The 21,590-nt window shown below is 40.7% G+C and overlaps 3 protein-coding genes across 4 annotated transcripts in view; all 3 read left to right on the top strand.

Annotated features, from left to right (window-relative positions):
- Positions 1–3,663: 3,663 nt before the first annotated feature.
- On the top strand, positions 3,664–13,246 carry atp6v1c1b (ATPase H+ transporting V1 subunit C1b). Of its 2 annotated transcripts, XM_056298409.1 has the most exons (13): positions 3,664–4,091; positions 5,317–5,494; positions 5,712–5,779; positions 6,097–6,182; positions 6,463–6,557; positions 6,798–6,889; positions 7,508–7,606; positions 7,894–7,962; positions 9,951–10,043; positions 11,027–11,120; positions 11,504–11,601; positions 11,830–11,953; positions 12,207–13,246. In XM_056298409.1, exons 2-13 carry the CDS (start codon positions 5,363–5,365, stop codon positions 12,303–12,305), a joined length of 1,149 nt encoding a protein of 382 aa, XP_056154384.1. In that variant the 5' UTR covers positions 3,664–4,091; positions 5,317–5,362; the 3' UTR covers positions 12,306–13,246. The 2 variants fall into 2 exon arrangements, with proteins under 2 accessions (XP_056154384.1, XP_056154385.1); XM_056298410.1 differs by lacking the exon at positions 7,894–7,962.
- Positions 13,247–13,445: 199 nt separating this feature from the next.
- si:ch211-215i13.3 (brain and acute leukemia cytoplasmic protein) lies at positions 13,446–16,059 on the top strand. The gene is made up of 3 exons (XM_056298874.1): positions 13,446–13,733; positions 14,077–14,204; positions 15,027–16,059. Exons 1-3 carry the CDS (start codon positions 13,607–13,609, stop codon positions 15,150–15,152), a joined length of 381 nt encoding a protein of 126 aa, XP_056154849.1. The 5' UTR covers positions 13,446–13,606; the 3' UTR covers positions 15,153–16,059.
- Positions 16,060–17,352: 1,293 nt separating this feature from the next.
- The window catches only part of spire1a (spire-type actin nucleation factor 1a), a 38,702-nt gene continuing 34,464 nt past the window's right edge, over positions 17,353–21,590 (top strand). The window contains exon 1 of the mRNA XM_056298267.1: positions 17,353–17,833. Within this exon, the coding sequence (XP_056154242.1) occupies positions 17,497–17,833 (337 nt within the window). The 5' untranslated portion in view covers positions 17,353–17,496. The remainder of the gene's footprint in view (positions 17,834–21,590) is intronic.

Raw genomic sequence — 21,590 nt, 5'->3', positions numbered from 1 at the left:
CTGGAAGTGAACGGAAGTGGGAAAGGTAATCAACTGACTGAAGGCGGGGCCATCTTATTCAGTTCAACCAATGACGTCTCCCCATTTTTGAGCATACGCCAAATATGTTATTTCCGAATAACATACAGCCCAGTCTGGATCTGTAGTTTCCCCCCGTTACGTAACACATCTTTCCATAGATGGCGATTAAGTGACCGAGGGTAAATCCGCTCGTTACAGGTTGTTTTTAAGGACAGTTGAAATTATAGGTTAGTGTAGAACTTTTTTTTTGTTTTTTCCAAATGCACACTTCTTATAATAATAATGTTTAATTTATATTTGTTAATGTCTTGATGCATGCTCAGTAATCCAGGTAAGGAAATCACAGAAAGTTCAATCAGTTCATCCGGACATAACGTTTATTGACGTTTACAGCGTTTATTATCCCTCAGAGTGACACACAGTACATACTCAAATGTTACGTTTCACTCCCGGTAAACACTTCACTAGACTCAATATTAGATTTTGAAAGTTTTTAAAACACTCCGCCTTGGTAAACATTAAGGGTGTGAACTGAAACGTTGTACCCCTGTTCCCAGCTAGCATGGCACATTTGCGCGTGCGTTGGGAACATTGAGGGGAAGAAAAAAAAACCAAAGACTTGTCTGTTGGGCTCACGAAAGGTTCACTCTATGGGTCCAATTTTACAGTACACAAAATAAAGTTGTAAAAGTTCATAAAGTATGCATAATATATAAACTTAAGTATAAACATATTGAAAACATGACAAAATGCATTTTTATTACATTATTAATAGATTTCTGTTGAGGAGAAACATCTCTACATAAATATGGACACATGTCCTCAAAGTGTCATAGAGATTCTCAGTACAAAAAAAGAAAAATGTTTTGTAGTAAAGCATGTATTAACACACATCTTAACAATTTGAAGGAGAGGATAAAGTGTAAGATTGATTCAGGAGATTGAGGCTTACCTTTGTTTATTATCTAGTGATTTCATAATTTCGCTGATATTTCGCTGATACTTTTCAATCTTTGTTACACTTCTGTCCGACAATAGAAAGAAATGGACTTTGTTCAAATTAAAGACCAACAAAAATAATGTTCTTAAGTGTGATCCCAGTGTGGAGCTTCCAGGCAGAGAGCTTCTGACATGGCCTTCATGAAATGCAATATGTCCTCAGCAGGCGTTTGAATCCCTGATTTTTTCCAGAAAATATCTACCAGCCTTGAGGATATATCTGACTGCATGAACACAGACTTCTGTTTAATTCTGGCTGGGCAGGACACAGAGTTGAGAATGTTACTGGGTCAGAAGCCTATAAATCATCTAACCAGAGCATTCTAACCGAATCACATGAAAGGAGTGTCTATTTTCCCAACCTGACTGAACTTGATTCTGTGGACGTGTCTTTAGTAAATGCCAAGGAGCAACATCATCATGAGTTGTCGATATGCATCTGATATTTGTCTTTAATTCTGTTACTGGGGACTCATGAAGAATCTGAGAAATGAAGAAAATTGTGGAACTGCTACAACAAGCTTTCACACAATCAACATCCAATATGTCTAATCAGGCCAACTATGGAAGACTTGCACATACTGAGTGCTACCACTGTGGTCCTGCCAATATCTCATGCAGGGGATTGTTCAGATTTAAGAGCTTACAGAATATTTTTTAGATTAATTAACAAGCTTTTGTCACATCCACGTACAACTACTACACCACCCTTGTTTCAAGTATGACACTATAAAATAATCAGCAAAAACATAGATAGTGCCTATGAAACACTTGAAGAAATGTGTCTAATAGAACACATAATTCAGTGGCTAAGTGCACCACTTAATGACCAGCATGAGGATGTGTTTTTAAGCAAAAATAATAATAAAAAAATAAATAAAAATCTCACCCTGCAGCAAACTAAATCGTGTGACCTTTCTCTCTGGGGCATTGGGCCGATAAGCTGCATAGCTTGGTCTGTTACAGTTTATCTGCATTTAATTATCAAGTCACTGTAGCCTAAACATAATCTCATTTTTATTTTTATTTTTTTGGTGTCATGAAATACACACCAAGGGACATTGTTTTTGCAGACAACGTGTTCTGGACAGCTGTGTGTGCTGGACCATGAGGAAAGCCCAATGTTAACACTTTTTTGAAACACAAGAGATAGATTTCCTCACTATGTTTAGAAACCAAGTGGCGCTGAAATGTGTTTATTAGGGCTGGTTAGTTGTGCCATTGGCCCTGGAGTTACTAGACAGACCGGTGATTATGTATTGAGTCAAACTGGATATTCATAATAAACAGGCCTGACTGTTTCTTTTAATTAATTCGAGCTATATCAGAAAGTTAATTTGGGGGTTTGATGCTTGGGAAATGTTCTATAGAGTATATAGTCTATTACTTATTTAGAAATACGGGATGCTGACATTTGGACAGGAATTGTACAAAATGTGGGTCGAATGATGAACCCTCTTGATCAATCTATTCAATTAGAAGGCACAGATAAAACATAAGAGAAATGCTTCGTTGTTTGTAACCTAGACGAAAACATACTGCGTATAATTAGGTCTGTATTTGCTGTCAAGATGTTTCATGTTAAGATGATGAAAATGGCAACAGGATTAATCCCTAAAGTGTCAAGGTAAAATTGACAGTTCTGTACGAGTTTCTTGCCACAGGAGGTCAGCAGTGGCCTCTGATAGCAAAGGCTGCCACTCTGAAAATTGCCACTAGGGCGCCCGAAGCGCAGTGTAAAATGAACTGGGAGTCAAAGGGCGAATTTTACAAAACCATAACCCATCACAATGTTAGAGAATCGTCTTTTTAAAATTACTAATTTCTATAAAGATTGTATCCATTCTAGAGAATCCGGTGCAAGTGACATATGACACATTTTTTTGACAAAACTTCATTTAAATCCAATTCAAAACATTACAAAGAGAACATCACACACACACACACACACACATATATATATATATATATATATATATATATATATATATATATATATATATATATATATGTCTACAACTTGTGGCCAATTCGTTTATATTATTCAAGGTGGACATATCAGGTCTGCAAATAATAAAACACTTTTCTGCCAAGCACAGGTTACATCTTTTACCCCTAACTGAATATGCACTACTCTTTGCAAGGATTTTCCATGAGACGGAATAATTGATACTCTTGTCTACCAATGACCAAATGGGGCGGCTTTAGGCCGTTGCATTTTTCGCGTCCTCCTTTCGTATATGTAAAAATATATAAAAAATTAAAACTGTTCTTCAATTTTCTCCCTTTTTCTCCCCAATTATAGCTGGCCAATTTCCCCGCTCTTTTTGAGCTGTCCCAGTCGCTGCTCCAGCCCCTCTCTGCCGATCCGGGGGGGTTCCCCGACCGACCAGAGGAGGCGCTAGTGCAGCGACCAGGACAAATACCCACATCCGACTTCCCACCCGCAGACGCGGCCAACTGTTTGCAGAGACGCCCGAGCAAAGCCGGAGATATACACGACACATTTGTTGAGGATGGCGCTTTGGTGTGACGTCATCACGTCACGTACGTGTATGGCTGGTTTTAATTGGGTGCCGTTCAACCATCATGGTCAATCAGCGTTGTTCACGGAAGCTGGTTGCTAAAAAAACTGTACAAGGTTGATACTCGAGTGGCTTTGTTAATTAAAGGGGTTTGAAATAATTTAGACGTAGTACCTTTAAGGAAATTAAAAAAGAAGATTCACGGTTACAGGTTCACATAAAGTATGTTTTTAAGCCACGTAGTCGTGTCTCAGGCTTATCTCGCCCATTCCTTTTAGATGCCGTTTGCACTTGCTAGTGGTGGAGGGCGCTTACAAATAAAGGAACAGCGGAAGAGTGGTGGATCTTATTCTGGGTTTTGCTGACAGCGCCGTCAAACAAACTAACGCACACCTCCTGCTTTGGTCAGCTGACTGTGAGTGTGGTGCTCTGGTGAAGGACCTTCGAGTTGAAAACCCGTTATTGTTTGAGCTATGCATCGGGAATTGTGCCAATTTTTATTCGATTAAATCGTGTGGCCTGACACCGAATCCACGTAACGCGTCGGTAAGTGTGAAAATACACCAACGTCGATGTCGTGACTGGCTGGAACTGCCATGCTAGCAGGCTAATGTCAGTAGGCTGTTACCTGTCTACGCCAGGTGTTATCCTCACCTATTAAGCTAACGCTACATATTAATCTGTTTTTAGTTATCGGTCGTAATCTAGAAATAGTATTCGCTCAGTGAAGGTTATGATCAATATTTAAAACACTATAGGTACATGTCTTCGGCAACTCTGGACCACGACATTCACTCAGAAGATAGGAGTAGGCTTATCTCATTACTACGATTTATATGAATGCTAATACTGTTAATGATACTGTCAACCAAAATACAGAGTTGGTTGACCTTTAATGTTGGCTGACCGTCCATGACCATTCGTGTTAGTAAAGAAGTAGTAGCCAAAGGCAAAAGCGGAAGAAGAGGCTTAGTAATGTGACACTGGTTTGTTAAGGAGCAGTGGTTGCTCTTTCTCAATCTTTTACGGCAAAAATTTCAGTAGATATGATTCTTAAATGTCCACGTCATTACAGGGGAAATAGTTCAATATTAAAAATTTGCCCCAGTGAAAAGCTTCAATAGGCATTCACATCACAAGATTTCACTTTAAATTTTTGCACATTATTATTATTAATGCAGATACATGAATTTATAGTTGTAATGTTTCACAAGTTCCCTCTGCCAAAAGAAGTATGTCAGTTACTCATGCACATTAGACTTTTTAATTTAATGTCAGCTGTCTTAAAAACCACAATAGTACATTTGATAAAAGGAGAAATGTTAAATAATGATGACGTTTTGTTTTTTTTTGTTAACCATCTTCTTTTTTTAGCAATGTGCAGGGTGAACCACATTAATAACCTCACAAGGATTTTTCTCTGCAGAGTTCCTCATCCAAACAAAGGATCTATGGAAAGAGTGTGTTGTACATCGTACAGAATATAACTGTGATAGCAAAGCCTTCTGGCTAAATTGGAAATGAGAGCTATACAAATAAATCTGACTTGACTTGAATCTAACTTAAGCACCCAGCTAATGTGGATTCAGCGTCCTCAAAGACACTCCAGCAGGGCAGATATTTGTTGTCAAGGGCTTTAACGCGCATCCTTTGTTTGCGGAATGACCTCCATACTTAGTATGGCATCGTCTAGCCCCTAAATTATACAGTGATGTTTTAATAGTTTATATAATGGACGAAATGTATTATTATCCTTCTTACCTTGCCTCAGTGAGAGGGCATCTGAAGTCGGGTGGATTACCTTTCCACCAACAGCCATGACAGAATTCTGGTTGATCTCTGCACCGGGGGAGAAGACATGCCAGCAGACCTGGGACAAGATGATGGTGGCCACTACTCGCACCAACAACCTCTCCGCCAACAACAAGTTCAACATACCCGACCTCAAGGTCACAAGTTGCAACATTTTTGTTTTTGTTTACTCCCAACTTTCTGCCTATGTCCCCGAGTGATGATGTGGTGTATCACAAGTACACCAATGATAGATTTCTAAAATTACTATGGGGAAAGCAATACTTTACACCATAGGGAACTTTATTGAGCATAGAGGTTCAACTGCACTGCACATTTTTGTTTTTTTTAATGTCTTATGTACATTCTCAACAGGTTGGAACCCTGGATGTCTTAGTCGGTCTGTCTGATGAGCTTGCCAAACTAGACACTTTTGTAGAGAGGTAAACTTTGTTGCCATTGACAAGTTAAAGCACAACACTTCTTACTGTTTATAACTTGAAATAGTTTGTGTAAATTAATAATTATAATAAAATAAGATTTAATCTGAGGTGACATTTCTGTGTATGTCAACTCTTTGGAAATCTGTAGTTGAAGTCTGTGATCTCATGACAATATAGAACTTCCCTAATTCAGTGACATGAGGAGTGTATGTCAAAGTCCAATACTAGGTTGCTGAGGAGTGTTGTCGACCATTTTGTCTTGTTTTGTCCTCTTTTGGTTTGCAACCCTGGTTGTGGCCTTGGTTTTGGTTGGCCAGTGTGGTTAAGAAAGTGGCCCAGTACATGGCTGATGTTCTGGAGGACAGTCGAGACAAGGTCCAGGAGAACTTACTGGCCAATGGAGGTATTCATTATCACACTGATTTACAGAACACCCCCTGATCTAGTGAGCATGTCAAAGATATTTCATTGTTAGTAGTCCATCTCTAAATTTGAGCTCTAACTTGGATTCTGCCTGCTTACAATACAATTTTTATTTTTTTTAAATTTTTTACCAGCCATCTCCTTATAGCCAAATATAAAGAGCTATATTCTGTTAAGGTCTTTAATTCCTTCAGTTGCTCAAACCTTATTGGTTAAGAGGCCTCTGTTAATTGCTCTGTCCTTTTTTCTACCTTTCCCAGTTGACCTGGTCACATATATCACCAGATTCCAGTGGGACATGGCCAAATATCCTATCAAGCAGTCACTAAAGAACATCTCTGAGATTATCTCCAAGGTACTCCATACTGGAATGTAGATAATATGACAGTGGCGCCATTTGTATTTCCCTGTTTAACCCTCAAACTCCTCACAATCTTGGGTACAGTATTGACCGTTTCTGCATCTCTATTTGTCTGTACTTTGGATCTAGAGATGTTTTGTTGATGACACCGAAATGCATTAGCACATGCTTGTTGAAGGACATGCCTCACGGCCACCAACCTCTAATGCTTACCATATGCTTCTCCGATTTTAGCAAGTGACTCAGATAGATAATGACCTGAAGGCCAGAGCATCGGCCTACAACAATCTGAAGGGTAATCTGCAAAACCTGGAAAGGAAGAATGCGTGAGTAGCAATTTTTGTCAGCCATTTACACAGCAGTCATCCATTCATAAACACAAACTTTGACAGTCACTAAATTAACCTAAAGCACCTTTTGTGCTGACATATGTTGCTAACATAACGTTGACTGTATCTGGAACCAAATGCCTGTCCTCCATTGTTTTAGTTTGAGCCTAGAGAATCTCAAGTTGTCTTGAGATTCTAGTTCATCAGTTTTTATCCTTTGCAAATTAAGTGACCATTTAAAAATGCGTATTATTACCATGTTTGCACTGTTAGAAATCTGGATGTTGGATCTGGATGTCTGGATGCATAATGATGTTATTTAGATTATAAACCATACATTTGCAAGAATTTCAAGAAGCCATAATTAAAGCTGAGGTGCTTTTTGTAGCAAATATCCATCCATCCACCCATTATCTGAACCGCTTATCCTGCTCTCAAGGGTCGCGGGGATGTAGCAAATATCAATAAACAAATTACAGCTTGCACGGTTAAGACTTTCGTTTGTAATTTTTCACTCATTACCTGTGTAGTTAGCTGTTCAGTTTGGAATACTGAAGTTTGGGTAAGCCATGTTGTATTGTACACTAAAGCCTGAAATGTACGTCTTGTCGATAGGGGGAGCTTGATGACCAGAAGTCTTGCTGACATTGTGAAAAAAGAGGACTTCGTGCTCGACTCAGAATATCTGATTACCATGCTGGTGGTTGTTCCAAAGTAAGTACACCACCATTTGCAAGGTACACTGGGGCTTAATATTTGCATGTATATTAGTATAGTTTCAATTCTCAAGTATATTTTTCCCACATTTTTTCTATCTATTTCTACTTGCCATTTTTCTTCTGCGACAAGTGAAATTCCCCAATACAGTATTAGTACAACTCAAGTTTATCAAATCTAATTTAAAATCTTTTTTGAAGCTTTGATATCCACTTGCACAGTTGACACTAAATGATTCTTAATATGAATATACTAGTGTCATCTTTTCTGTGCACTCTCACCAGGGTAAACTATGCTGACTGGCAGAAGACATATGAAACCCTGGCTGAAATGGTTGTTCCACGCTCCACTAAGTAAGGCTGGACTTTACTGATAATTTTTTATCATCGATTTATTTATTTATTTATTTTTTTATAAATTTATTTCTGATTTTTCCCTTTTTTCTCCCAATTTAGTGGCCAATCGATCCCTATTTTAATTCAAACACCCACCCTCGCACTGTATGCGTTCGCCAACTGCATCTCTCCGGCCGTCTCGAAGGAGACCGCCTCGCCACTTTCGTGACAAGGCGACTCCAAGCCGAACCACTGTTTTTCCGACACACACAGAGACGCATTCACGTGACGAACACAAGCCGACTCCGCCCCCCTCCCGAAGACAGCGTTGCCAATGATCGCTGCTTCGTCGAGTCCGGCCATAGTCGGATCTGACGAGACCGGGGCGCGAACCCCAGTCCCCAGTGGGCAACTGATTGATTTATTTTTTTAAGCCAACGTCAAGAATTATTGCCCAGTGGGGATATTTCACTCAGTGATTCATCAAGTATTCTGAAGAGTCAAAAACTATATAACCTACAGGCAGATGTTAAATGGTACTAGTTGCTCAGTTCATTGCATAATTGGTAAAGTCAAGTCAATTTTATTTTTATAGCACAATATCACACATTACAAAACACAGTTTGATCGGTGTCACTGACTTTTTCGTCTGCCATAGACTTCCTTATGTGTGCCATACTTTGCATATTAGATTCCCTTTCAATGGCCATTAGATGGTAATTGCCACCCACAAATACACCTCCCCATCCCTGTGAAGCAATGTCACCCCCCTGAATAATTTAATTACATATAGGCATACTTTGAGACTGTATAGAGCATCTAGCCGCTGCATTCAAAACGCTTGAGAATGTAATGTGGCTTACATGAGTACTTCAGCACACAACAGATCCCATCCCTTTGGCTGGTTCATTTGTGCCACTTAGCAGAAGCACAGGATTAGGCCAACTTGTTTTCAGGAGAGTGATCTATACAATATGACAATGCTTTGCAGAAATGAGACTTAATTTAGAAATAAATTCATACAAGGTAATTGCAGGCTCTTGACAGAGTGGTTCTCACACTCTGCCTGCTATTGTGCCAGTGGTGTCCACAGGACCACAGTGGTCTGTTTATCGCTTGTTAATAATGCAAGATACTACATTAGTCACGCACACGCACGCACACCAGTGTTCTTATGAGAGAGAAGCATGGATATGTGAACACACATCTCTTGAGTTAAGTTTCTAAGAACATGATTTTGATTGGTTGTTAAGTTTACCATACAAAGACAGTTATGTCAGATGGATGTATAGGAGTGTGATTGTAATAGAGAAATCATTGTTGCACAAATTAAAACTTAAAAACTTAGCTAAAATCATACAAAATTATTTTGAAGTTTTAATGTTCCACCAATTATCATCTTATCATAAATCATAACGAAAGGAAACCACCTCCTCCTCAGCTGGCCCTGTCAGACACCACCACCCACTAATAGAAAATCTCAAGAGGAAATGCTGCCTAACCTCATCTTTAGCTCTGAAAAGATCATTAAAAAAAAAGTCACACATGGTTGACCTTGTGGAAAGTAACTGACCCTTTCCCATTTTGAATAGTTAATGTTCAGAAATTGTGTTCGGTCCCTTGGATGGACAAGATGCGGTGCGGTAACCAAGCAACCGGTATCGACAGAAAAGATATAAAGCATTAGATGCAGATATGGCCAGACAAAGCAAAACATAATGAGTAAAAGCTCCGAAGTGGATTGAAAGGACTTCGTTTTGGGAATATTCACATGTGATCTCACTCATTTACTTTTCAACTGAGATAATTGTTACAGACAATCTCAAAATGGGGAGATTGAGACGCCTGTCTCAGAAGACCAATTTAATAGGTGGGACTTATTTTTTGAAAGTTGCAACACTGCTCAGACAAATATTTAAGCACAACTCTTTGCACTTTTTTTTATTAATTTTTCTAAAATTTTAACTCTACTTTTACTGTCCCCTCTTTGTTCTCATCTGTCCCAGCCTGCTGTTCGAAGACCATGACAGTGGCCTGTTTAGTGTCACCCTCTTCAGGAAAGCTATTGATGACTTCAAGCACAAGGCCAGGGAAAACAAGTAAATAATAGTGCACATAAACCGCACCGCTGACTTATACGAATACATTGTATCAGAAAAGTTGGATGCTGGGGGGCATCCAGGTAGCGTAGTGGTCTATTCTGTTGCCTACCAACATGGAGATCATAGGTTTGAATCCCTGTGTTAACCTCCGGCTTGGTCGGGCATCCCTACAGACACAATTGGCCGTGTCTGCGGGTGGGAAGCCGGATGTGGGTATGTGTCCTGATCGCTGCACTAGTGCCTCCTCTGGTCGGTCAGGGCACCTGTTTGGGGGGGACTGGGGAGAATAGCGTGATCCTCCCATGCACTACGTCCCCCTGGCAAAACTCTTCACTGTCAGGTGAAAAGAAGCGGCTGGCGACTCCACATGTATCAAAGGAGACATGTGGTAGTTTGCAGCCCTCCTCGGATTGGCAGAGGAGGTGGAGCAATGACCGGGACGGCTCGGAAGAGTGGGGTAATTAGCCGTATACAATTGGGGAGAAAATGGGGGGGAAATCCAAAAAAGAAAAAAGAAGAGTTGGATGCATGTTTTTTTTTTTGGATGCAAAAACAAATTTCGAAGGTTAGGTTATAGATTCACAACCTTGACTTGGAAAGCAATATTTATCCTCTTTTTGTTTTCATGATCATATCCTTGAATCAAGTCTACGTCTTCTTTGGGAAATCAGTCAGTCAGCAACAGACAGACGGGATCACGACGTCACAGGATTCAAGTATCTCTTCATAAACTCCATTACATTGGGTTGTGTTAGAACCAAGAATAGACGCTCGGACACGCTTTTGTTGGCACTTGATAACCACTTCAGTTGCCATAGTGTAGGGATCTAATTGTGTCTGTGTGTGTGGATCCTTGTATGTTTTTCTGTTTATTGGTACTCTACATGTCTACGTGTGTGTGCCTTTGTGCATGAGTTTGTATGCACACCCCTGTTTTACATGATGGCTAATTGTTAGCTCTCCCATTTGTCCTGACCTAGGTTTACAGTGCGTGACTTCCTTTACAATGAGGAAGAGATGAAGGCAGACAAAGAGGAGATGACACGTCTGTCCACAGACAAGAAGAAACAGTTTGTACGACTGCTGTTCTCCACATAAACAACACAACTCGTAAAATAGTCAAATAATTGCAATGTAATTATGTATGGTGAATACCCACTAACTTGATACTTGTTTGGCCTCAGGCCACATCTCTGGCCACATCGTGTGTTCTTATTTTCATTTTTAGATTTGATGCAAGAAAAGAAAGACGGCCTTAGTTTCACTGTGTTGAATGTGGGCAAAGTGATTGAGAAAATTATCCTTTTAATTCTACTTTAGTGTAATTAAAGTATACTGAAAATTGCCTTCACTTCTAGAGCTGTTTAACTTCAAGACATTCTAATTTTGGCAAATTGTCAGGTGTGTGATCTTAATTGAATACAGCGCCTGTAAAAATTCCATTGTTGGCTGTCTAGGGGCCCTTGGTACGATGGCTGAAAGTGAATTTCAGTGAGGCCTTCATCGCATGGATCCACATTAAAGCCTTGCGTGTGTTTGTGGAGTCAGTCTTAAGGTGAGGAATGAAATGATCCATCAGGCTTTGCCTAAATAAGGATGTCATATTTGGAACCAATGACAATGCCAGTCTCTCACTACTTAATCTGACAAAAAAAGAAAAAGAGAAATTAGGTCTCCATTCACTCGTCTATATCCTATTCAAGGCTGTTTCCTTTCTTCTTTGGTGTCAGATGGCTTGGTTGTTTAAGGTTCTGTGCATTGATGATTTCATTGTCTGCCATAGATATGGTCTTCCAGTCAACTTCCAGGCCATGCTGCTCCAGCCCAACAAGAAGAACATGAAGAAATTGAGAGAAGTGCTCTATGACCTGTACAAACATCTGGATAGCAGCGCTGCTATCATTGACGTAAGACTACTTAATGGAGATTATTTGACATTTTAAGATGTGGGTCCAGGTTGCCATTTATTAATGTAAACAGGCGATGCACAGTTAATTGAGTGTGATATGTCACTCTTTTCTTTTATTCGTTTCTTTCGTTCTCTTTTTTCTTTCTTTCTTGCTTTGTTTCTGACACATCTGTATAAAATGTACTTTAAAAAACGTTGTTCAATAAATGATTTTTTTTTCTTTAATCCTTGTTGATCTTCTCTTTCTATAGGCCTCCATGGACATCCCAGGGCTGAATTTGAGCCAGCAGGAGTACTATCCTTATGTTTACTACAAGATCGACTGCAATCTGTTGGACTTCAAAGTCTAGACACCTTGCCTTCACCACTGTTGTAGTTATTAGCCGCTCAGTGGAGTCTCGCCCTCACTGCGATGGTGTTCCTGTGTGACATGCTCAACCGCAAGCTTCAATTCAGTCCCCCTTTTCTTCTCATAGTCTCCCACAGGCTCTCTGTCCTTCTCAATGCAACTCTCAATCACCCTTTCACTTTTACATTCCTGATTCAGTGCCGTGTCCCTAAGCGAAGGGTGATGATCAGGGGTTACGAATTCTAACTGGGCTGCATATCGGTGGAAACACTGGGCTACTTTTCACAGATGTTTTTTAACATATTGGCCCAGAGTTTCTCCTTGTGCAAAGGTCCTACTCAATCTCTACCCCCCCCTTTCTGTTTGTCATGTGTTTTTTGTTTTTTTTGCTATGATGTAAATGAAAAGCTTCCCTTTTTTTAATCAGTGAAAGGGTTGGCATTCCATATGGCAACAAAGGACCAATTATATCTATGGTGAATATTGTTGGGCGCTTCCCCCACTTATTATATTACTGTCTTCAGCAGTCACAAGTTAAACACACATTCTGAAAATGTGTGTCTACTGTGTGTAACTGATGAAAAAGAGGAAAAAATGTGTTCAATATACTATTTATTTTGTGACGAATCAAGCATCGATTGATCGATTTTTGGTTGTTATGTTGATGGTACTGTATTACTAGCTCCGTACGTGTGGAATGTCTGTTTCGATGTAGATGTGAATTATGATGTTGCGTTGTCTCCACCCAAGCTGCTGTTCTGTGAAATATTGAGTCAGGTTACTTTTACCAAGAAGCAATATGTTATATGTGAACTGTCTGCATTAATTATTTCTGTATGTCATGACGTTTTAAGAAAAACCCTATGTGAAAATAGTGTATCGTCAATATGACTGAAAAGACTATATATATATATATATGATATCAGAAATAAATCTACATATAAAGACATGTTTATGAAAATTAATCTATATGTTTCTGGGTGTTCTGTGGGATAACTTGATGTTATTGATAGATGTAAGATTTTGACTCCCCCCCACCCCCCCGAATCCCGCCATCAGTGACGCAATCGCGGTGTATATTCTCTGGTTTACTGCTGATGTCTGAGCGTGTCATCATCTTTATCATCATCATCACTATTACTGGCGTCGGAATGGAAACCGGTACACCGAGGAATACGTAGAGATTCATGGTGTTGCTGTCATCCTGGAGAGAAAAAAAACAACAACAGAGGGCGGTCCTTTTTTGTGTTGTTTGTTTTCCTCGTCTGTCGTTTGATAACACCTGCCGTGGATGAAATTTCAATGGGTTGTGGAGGGAGCCGGGCGGACGCGATTATCGAGCCGAGGTACCATGAAAGCTGGACGAGAGAGACGGAGTCAACGTGGCTCACCAACACCGACATAGAAACCCCTCTGCCCGGAACAAACGGTAAGGGCTGCCGTCGCCTTTTCCTTCTTCATTTTCAAACGCCTTATGCTCTCGGACGAACCGAAAGCGAGCGAAGGAGGCTGCAGACGAGAAATAAGCTAGTACCGACACCAGCAGGTCGCGGCTTCTGCTCGCATCATTAAAAACAATGAACGTGTGGGGCGAGCTGGATAAATGCTTTTAATCAATACGCTGCTGTTAACACAGTGGTGGAATCAAAACACTCAACCGATCATTAATCCAAGCTTGGCACCCTTTCTGTTGGACCGAGTTGTGTGTGATAGCTGACTGCCCCCCCTTCTTCTTTTTCTTCTTCTTCTTCTTCTTATGTTTACACCAACAGGTAAGGGTCTGGAGGGCAGTCTGAAGGAGAAGAGGTTGGTTAACACAGGGACCCAGTGTGGGAAACAGCCCCTCACCACCACAGGGTCCAGCCACCAGAGAAGACCCCGGCGTTCCTTAAATGATGTAGTAGGTTTTACAGTTTACAGTCCATGTGCCATAACTGACTGGAGAGAGTCAGTCCCCTTAAGTCCCCAGTAGATCCTGCAATGAGCTCAGACACACCTGAACACTGTTATTAAAAGTGTGAAGGGCCATGGCATATGCATGGGTGTATTAGAAGATATGAACTCTCTCTCTCACAAGAGTCGATGGACAGGTTGTCCTTACGTGCCCCCTCTCCTTGTGTATGCAGTTTTAAAAGGGCACTGCGTCTTAATTTTCCTTTTGGGTTTTTGCATGCAACAGAGTCGGCAAGAGTAACAACAACAATAACAATAATTTGATATATATAGCACTTTTCTCAAACAATGCCACAAAGTGCTTCACAAAAAAGTCCCCTTTCACCAAGAACAATTATGACAGAAAATGTTTAAGAGACAAGAAAACTCCTATGATAACACAAGTCAAAGTTAGGAATTGTGATGAGCTGACATTTAATATTGGGACAATAACATTACTTTAAATATAAATTTCTTTCTGCTGTTTCAGCCAAATGCAATTTAATGGCCTTCTCCTTGATCTTGAGAGGTAATTACTAAGCCAAAATTCAATTTTAGCAGAAATCCCTTTCAAGAAACAGGGTTGTGATTCAAGAATTATGCATCATCTGAGTTGATTTTGATTAGGATTATATTTGATCATTATTGGACTCTATTTATCTAACCCCCAACTGATGAACAATGATACGGTGACTCAGGGCCCAGTTGGACATCTTTACTTGTGCACTTCTCTGTGTGGTGTGGTGACATTTAAATGACGTGACATTCAAATTCTGCCATCATTTCACAGCAGACCACCCGTGACTGCAAAAGGAGGGCATCAAAAGAAGCCAATGCTCCTACCAAGGATGGCCAGCCCCTCAGTACCAATGGTAGTGGAGCTACTGATTCTGGGAAAGTGTGTGATGAAAGATGAAGAAGAAAGTCGATAAGGAAGATGGGATGATGGTTTACATTGTAGTGTGGATGATGTGTGCCTGTGACTCAACATGGTCTCTTGGCCATCTTTTTGAGGGATTTCTGACATACACACATGCACATGTATCCATCCACAGACCTGGGGATGCTGCATCTTTGTTGTGCCATTGTGTATACGCACGTGTAAAATGGAGACTTGCTGCTAAACAGTGCTCATACACTCTACTGTGCTGTTTCCCATGCTTATGGTGCTGGCCAAGAATTGTGTCTGTAGTGTTCAGTGAACAATAAGATATTAACCGACAGACTATATATGTATGCACATGATAGTCTTAATCTGCACATCATCTAATTGCTTCAATCATGTATGCAAGAGTACGCCCATCTTGAATGAATGGAATAGCAGCAGAGAAACCAATGATAATGCTGTTCAATCTTAGTAAATGTATTATTTACTTTTAGATGAACCTGAAGTGCTGTTCAGATATGGAGGTCCCGAAGTTTGAAACTTGAATGCTGAGTGAGGACTATTTTTATACAGGGCTTTGGAAGTTAACAAAACAAAATACCCGCATGTGCCTATATGCCTTATGTCAGTATGACTTGCTCCTGTGCTCACCATGACAGGGAAATTATTCTTTGTGCTCAGTCAGTGTCCGTTAGCTTACGTACATGTTTATTTGTCATGTTATATAATATTACATGGTAGTAACATGATATTTTGCACCCTATAGTAACATCATGGGTTAATGAAAGTAGGCCATTTAGCATTTTCAATGGTTTCAAAACCATTTTCGGTGGTTTCAGTCCCATTGTCCAGAAACTTGTGACGCAACAGTTTGATGAGACTAAAATATTTTTTGTCCATGCATTTTACATGAATATAAGGCATGTGTTAATGTAATAAAATAGCGTACAGGAAATCAAATTCAGGTTGCACAGACTGCATACTTTGAAGGTTTGAAAGAGTGTCTCCTTTGTCCAGCAGGTGGCGATCAAAACCATCCGAAGCAAGTGTGTGGGCCTTGCGGGTCTATTATTGACTTCCAATTGACTAGAACAGCCACTTAAAAGGGGGCTATTCGTTCAATGGAGGAGGTCCCGCTTTTGCTGGAGACTAATTGAAAGGAAATCTATCCATTATATCTTTAAGTAAACTGAAATGTCTGGATTTTATGAAAGTTTCCATATGAAATCATATGAGATAGCAGACCATGAGAAAATTCCCAAGGATCACTTTTATGATTAGAATCATAATTTAACGTACGTCATCAATCAAATTTAGACCAGAGTTCATTTTTCATAATGTAGGCTAACAGATTAGCACATTGCTTGTATTTCCCTGTATTCTCCAAACAAAAAGCTCAACTTGGTATTGTCATGAAAATAATAACGAGGATTTTTATGTGCACCGACACTCGGTGTAGACCCACTTGTCCGATGAGTAGAGTTTTTAATTTTATTGATGTTCAGTCGGTGCACAGGAGTTAAATTAGCGAAAGCCTGCAGCCTGACTTTTATTGCGTGTTAAGGTAAAACAGGGAGGTGTAAACGACTCGTTTACTTGGTGAACGCACATTATCGCGTGTTTGTTTTATGTTATTTGACGGTTGGTAACGCAACCAATCTGATTCCAGTTCTTAATGGAAAGGAAATATTATGTTGCTTAGCAATGACTTTTTTAAAATTTATGCTAATTATTATTATTATCTAATTATTTTATTTGTTGGAGGCAGGGATGATGGGGGGTACACAAATTGGGAGCTGGCACCTGTATACCAACCCCCTCTGTTTTAGGGTTTTTCTCTGTAGGTCACACGGAGAATTAGGAATAAAGACGTTGATAAAAACGCACCTTTCAGGGGAGCTTGTTATGGATATTCGATCATGAAATCCAGACATTTACCTTTAGTTCACGGAGGTTATACGCTATCATAACGGTGAATAATTGAGAAATTTGACGATGAAAACTGGATGGGCGTTAAGGCCGTGCGGAGCACAAAGACGGGGGCGTAGGTGTCCAGCATGCGGCATTTTTTCCAATAGCGTCACGGACATCTCTGTCTCTGATTGGTTAAAATTAGGATTAAGGTGGGGTTAGGGTTAGGTTTGACCAGTCAAAGGCATGAAACCTTTCGTCACCCGGAAGTTGGATCTAAAATTGGTTGGAAAAACGATAGACGCGTCCGGGATTAAATCGTTACGTTTTAGTCAGTCAGTTAGAAAACAGCTGATAGAAAGCAACGTGTCCGACGGTCTCTCCTGTCAGTGTGACGGAGCAAGTTTGAAAAATTAAATATATTTATTTTTATGCTTTTACTTCGTGGTGTTATAATGTGACAATGGCCAAGCGGCCGGGGACCGACGACGGAATGTTGATTTCGCCGAACCTCCTCCAGGACTTCACCGTCGATTTGAACGCTGGGGACGTCGATATGGATTTCAACGGCGGGGTAGAGGAGTTGTCGCTGGAGGAGATCCTGACACTGTACAGCCAGCCGATCAACGAGGAGCAGGCGTGGGCTGTTTGCTATCAATGCTGCAGGAGTCTGATCCAGAAAAGCCGGGCGAGGGATGTCAAGACTGCCGCCGTGTCCGCCGTGAGAAGGATCGAGGGACCCACCGACGTTCGGATAGGGAGAGATGGGACTGTGAAATTGCACAACGGAGACAGCACAGGTAAAAATAAATGAATAAAATGAAATAAAGAAAATGGTGGTGGTGGTGGGGGTCAAGTGGGCGAATTTAGTCGAGAATTTGAGTAAAACGGCAGTTTTCATAACAGTAAATCCCGTTGCCAAACACAGTGTCTTCCAGCCAGCGGGATGTGTTTTCCCCTCACATCAGTCACAGGCCACGCGAATAAAGCATCCCAACACAGAGGCCATATTGTGGCTCTGTCTGCCTCCAGCCATGTGCTGAATGTGTTTACAGTGAGGAAATCATTAATATTTCAACCAAACCACACTGCGGGAATGGAATAAAGAGCCAGGAAATTTCTGATAATTTCTGACGACATCTGGCTGATTTTATTCGTATCGAGTGAAGTCCGATAGTTTAATCATCAAATACGAGTAGCTCAATAATTGGACCACTAACACTGAAATTGTGATTGGGTTCAGGTCAGGTGTGGCGTTTGTGTCTGACGCACTGTACTGCGGTCAGTTAGCCAGTGTCAACAATAAACCACGTGACCGGTTTAAAATGCGGAGCACCTTGAGTCCAGGTCTGATGGAAATCGCTCTGAAACAAAACAAAAAAAGTGGAAATTACCTGCAAAAGCCTTTTGCCTTTTCAAAATGTTTCAAATGTTCATATTTCATACACGAAATTTCAAGAATCGCGTGAAAAGCCCCACTGCTGCGACGCACCTATTTGTTTTTTAACTACTCCCTGCGGGCTGCATCTGTCTGCAGGGCTATTTCCAGTAAAATTCCACTCTGTTTTGGTAGAATTTGAGTTCCACTGAACTCCTTGCGATTATTTTAAGAAATAACGAGGGTAACAACTCCTGCTGACACAATTATAAGATGCGTCATAGTTAAACGACAATACATAATGGAAAGTAGCCATAAAACTATTCCCAGCAGGACATGATCCAATTGGTTCGAGGGTTCCCAGTCAGGTCCTCAGGTACCACCAGTAATGCTGGCTTTTTATTCTACCAGGTGGAAAATTACTTTCAGTTGTTGTTGTTCCAGGGCTGAAAAACCTCCCGATCAGATAATTAATTTTGCCTGGCAGAATGGGAAAACGTTCAGAACCTGAGAATCCGACGGAGAACTACTGCAGTAGGTTATTGACTGTGGTAGTGAGTAAGGCTTATCTTATCTGCCATAACCAAGCCTCGCATATCATTGACATCTGAGGGGTGGGGGGGGGGTCGATATTGCCTCAGGTGCAGTGGTGGATTATTTTCGTGCTCTGGTGGGACCTTATTGGCTATCTTTCCCATTCTCCCATTTCCCCCACCTGGAATTATCCTTTCTCTTCCTTTTCTTAAATAACCTCTCAAAGAAGGTCTACTCCTTAACAATGCTTTAAGCAAGATAAACTTACTTTATCTTAAAATAAGACAAGAGAATAAAAAAAACTTATAGTTTGTTTCAGAACAGCACTGCATAGTTATCTATCCCTAGATACCTCTTCATTTTTTCTTTTTTGCTGCATCTATTGCCAACATCTTTAACAAGTTCTCAGTTTAGACCTTCTCCACACCACCAAAAAATGCAAGAAATGCCATGAATTAAATGGCCAGCATGTTGAGTTTGACTCCAGATGAGTTCCGGGATTAAGGGGAACCCTGTGTTGCTGCTTTGGCCAGTGGATGAAGGATTTTCAGAAGAACTCTGCCCCGTCCTGATTCTCATTAGCCTCAAGGATGAGAAAGACGTGAGGCCTATTAAGCTGCTGCCTGTGCCTTGCCCCGCCACAGCTCTAATTAGCCACAAGTTCAGTTCAAGAGGCTATCTCAGCAGAAAAAAAAAACAATGCTTATGCAGCCGGGATGGCTACAATATTGAAGCCAAAGCTGCATAAGGTGTTGCATAAGGGCTGACTAGCACCGAGACAGGCAAAATAAAATGCACTACCAGTGTCACACTAATTTATATGATGCCTTGTGGTGTGAGGACAGGGTCTACAATCATCTTTACTGCCTCTATGCTTTAACTAACCAGTGAAGTATTTTGCTATTGTGATGTGGAGCAGGCAAATTGGATTTACAAAGGCGCTCCGAATCCTAGTCAAGTGTTTTTCAACGTTGCTGATGCAGAAAGAAAGCCGCCTCTGCTGCAGTCAGATCAATTCATATGCAGAACAGAAAAATATGTTCACACTTGTTATGTTGTGCCACGAAGAGCCAACCATGAATGCCACACCATTTGTTTTTTTAGTTAGGATTAAACCAGATATTTGTATGTATACTTCCGTACTTTAGGTCTGTTCTTAACTCTCTAGATTTGTTAGCATGAAAGCCAGTGTTAGTTGAAAGATAAAACATTGTTAAGGCAAATTGAATGAGTTGAAAAAATGCTGCACTACCTTACTTTGACCCACTTTCTGTGAAACGGCCTTCCACCAGGACAGAGGTGTTTGTGTTCCCTCTGAATAAATGACGGTCAGAGGTGACATTGTGGGCAGCTCCAAGTATGCCCACTGTGATTAACTTATCCTGGAGAAGAAGCTAACGTCATGGCAGAACCACCTCTCCCTGGCATGGGCTAACAGTGGTCCCAGTGTTCCTTGGATGAACACTGGTTCCTCGGGTGTTTATTTTTCTCTCTTCAGCTAGCTATAAGTCAGTAAAAACAAGTGAACGGCACATCATTGCAACGGATACGATTTTTCTTTTGCAGTGGTACACTGCTGAATGTCGTTAAATCGCAACAGTCTTATAGGTTTGGTAGGAAATTGGTTAATGTTGTTGAAACTGTGATTACCTTTATCATGTTGACCTCCAGAGAAACAATGCCTCTGACCAAAGTGTCTTCTTTGTGCACAGTGGAGGCCTCATTAGGCTAACCCTCCGCACTTGCATCAAAGTCCTTTTGGTCTGTCACTGTGTCTGTACTTTCACCCCAGGCGTAACCGTTTTCTTGAGCATGGCCACCTATGCTAGGAAATTTCACTAATGATGACTAAGTTGTGCACTGTTGAGATGTAGACTGATGGAGAACATCTTTTGTTCAGATCACTCTCTGTTGCTTTGATTTACTCCAGACATCGAAGGCTATAAATGTAAATGAATGAATCTTTATATTGTACCATCTGGATGAAGTGATGTACAATTTTGATGCATGTTCAGACTTGTGTCACCAGTTAAGTTTTGCTGAACAGACTTATCGTCTGGTGAGATCATTCGGTCTCATTCCACCTCATGTGCATGAAATGATTTATGAACAAGTCATAACCAAGGGCAAAGTATGGTTCTTTGTTTGACTTTTTTTCCCCCATACATGGAGGCGTTTCCCATAGGAGGTGGAGTGGGGGACCTGTCCCCTGATAAGCTGAACAGTACCGTGGCCAGCCCTCAGCGGCATGTTTTGTCTCATTGTGCCTCAGGCGGAACAGTGTCATTGGGGATGAACACACTAAATAGATTCGCATGACATGTTCTTCTCTTGTTTTTATAAGAACTGTAGTAATTCTTGTCATCTGTATTAAGTTTAGTTGGGCTTGGCCCTTCTTACTTACACTGTTCTCACTCATTTAATCATAAAAGGGCAATCAGAAATATTTGGCACCCTGCACCCTCTTCTCATGATATATATTAAGTTTAATATTTTATGCTTGCTAACACTGCGAGAGCTTGCCCCTGTGAGAGCGTGCTCTGTGTGTGTGTGTGTGTGTGTGTGTGTGTGTGTGTGTGTGTGTGTGTGTGTGTGTGTGTGTGTGTGTGTGTGTGTGTGTGTATTAGTTATCTTCATGAATCTAT

This window comes from Lampris incognitus, chromosome 18 (genome assembly GCF_029633865.1).
Source record: "Lampris incognitus isolate fLamInc1 chromosome 18, fLamInc1.hap2, whole genome shotgun sequence".
In the NCBI taxonomy this organism is placed as follows: Eukaryota; Metazoa; Chordata; class Actinopteri; order Lampriformes; family Lampridae; genus Lampris; species Lampris incognitus.
The sequence above is the reverse complement of the archived record's forward strand: the minus strand, read 5'-3'. Positions and strand labels throughout refer to the sequence as shown.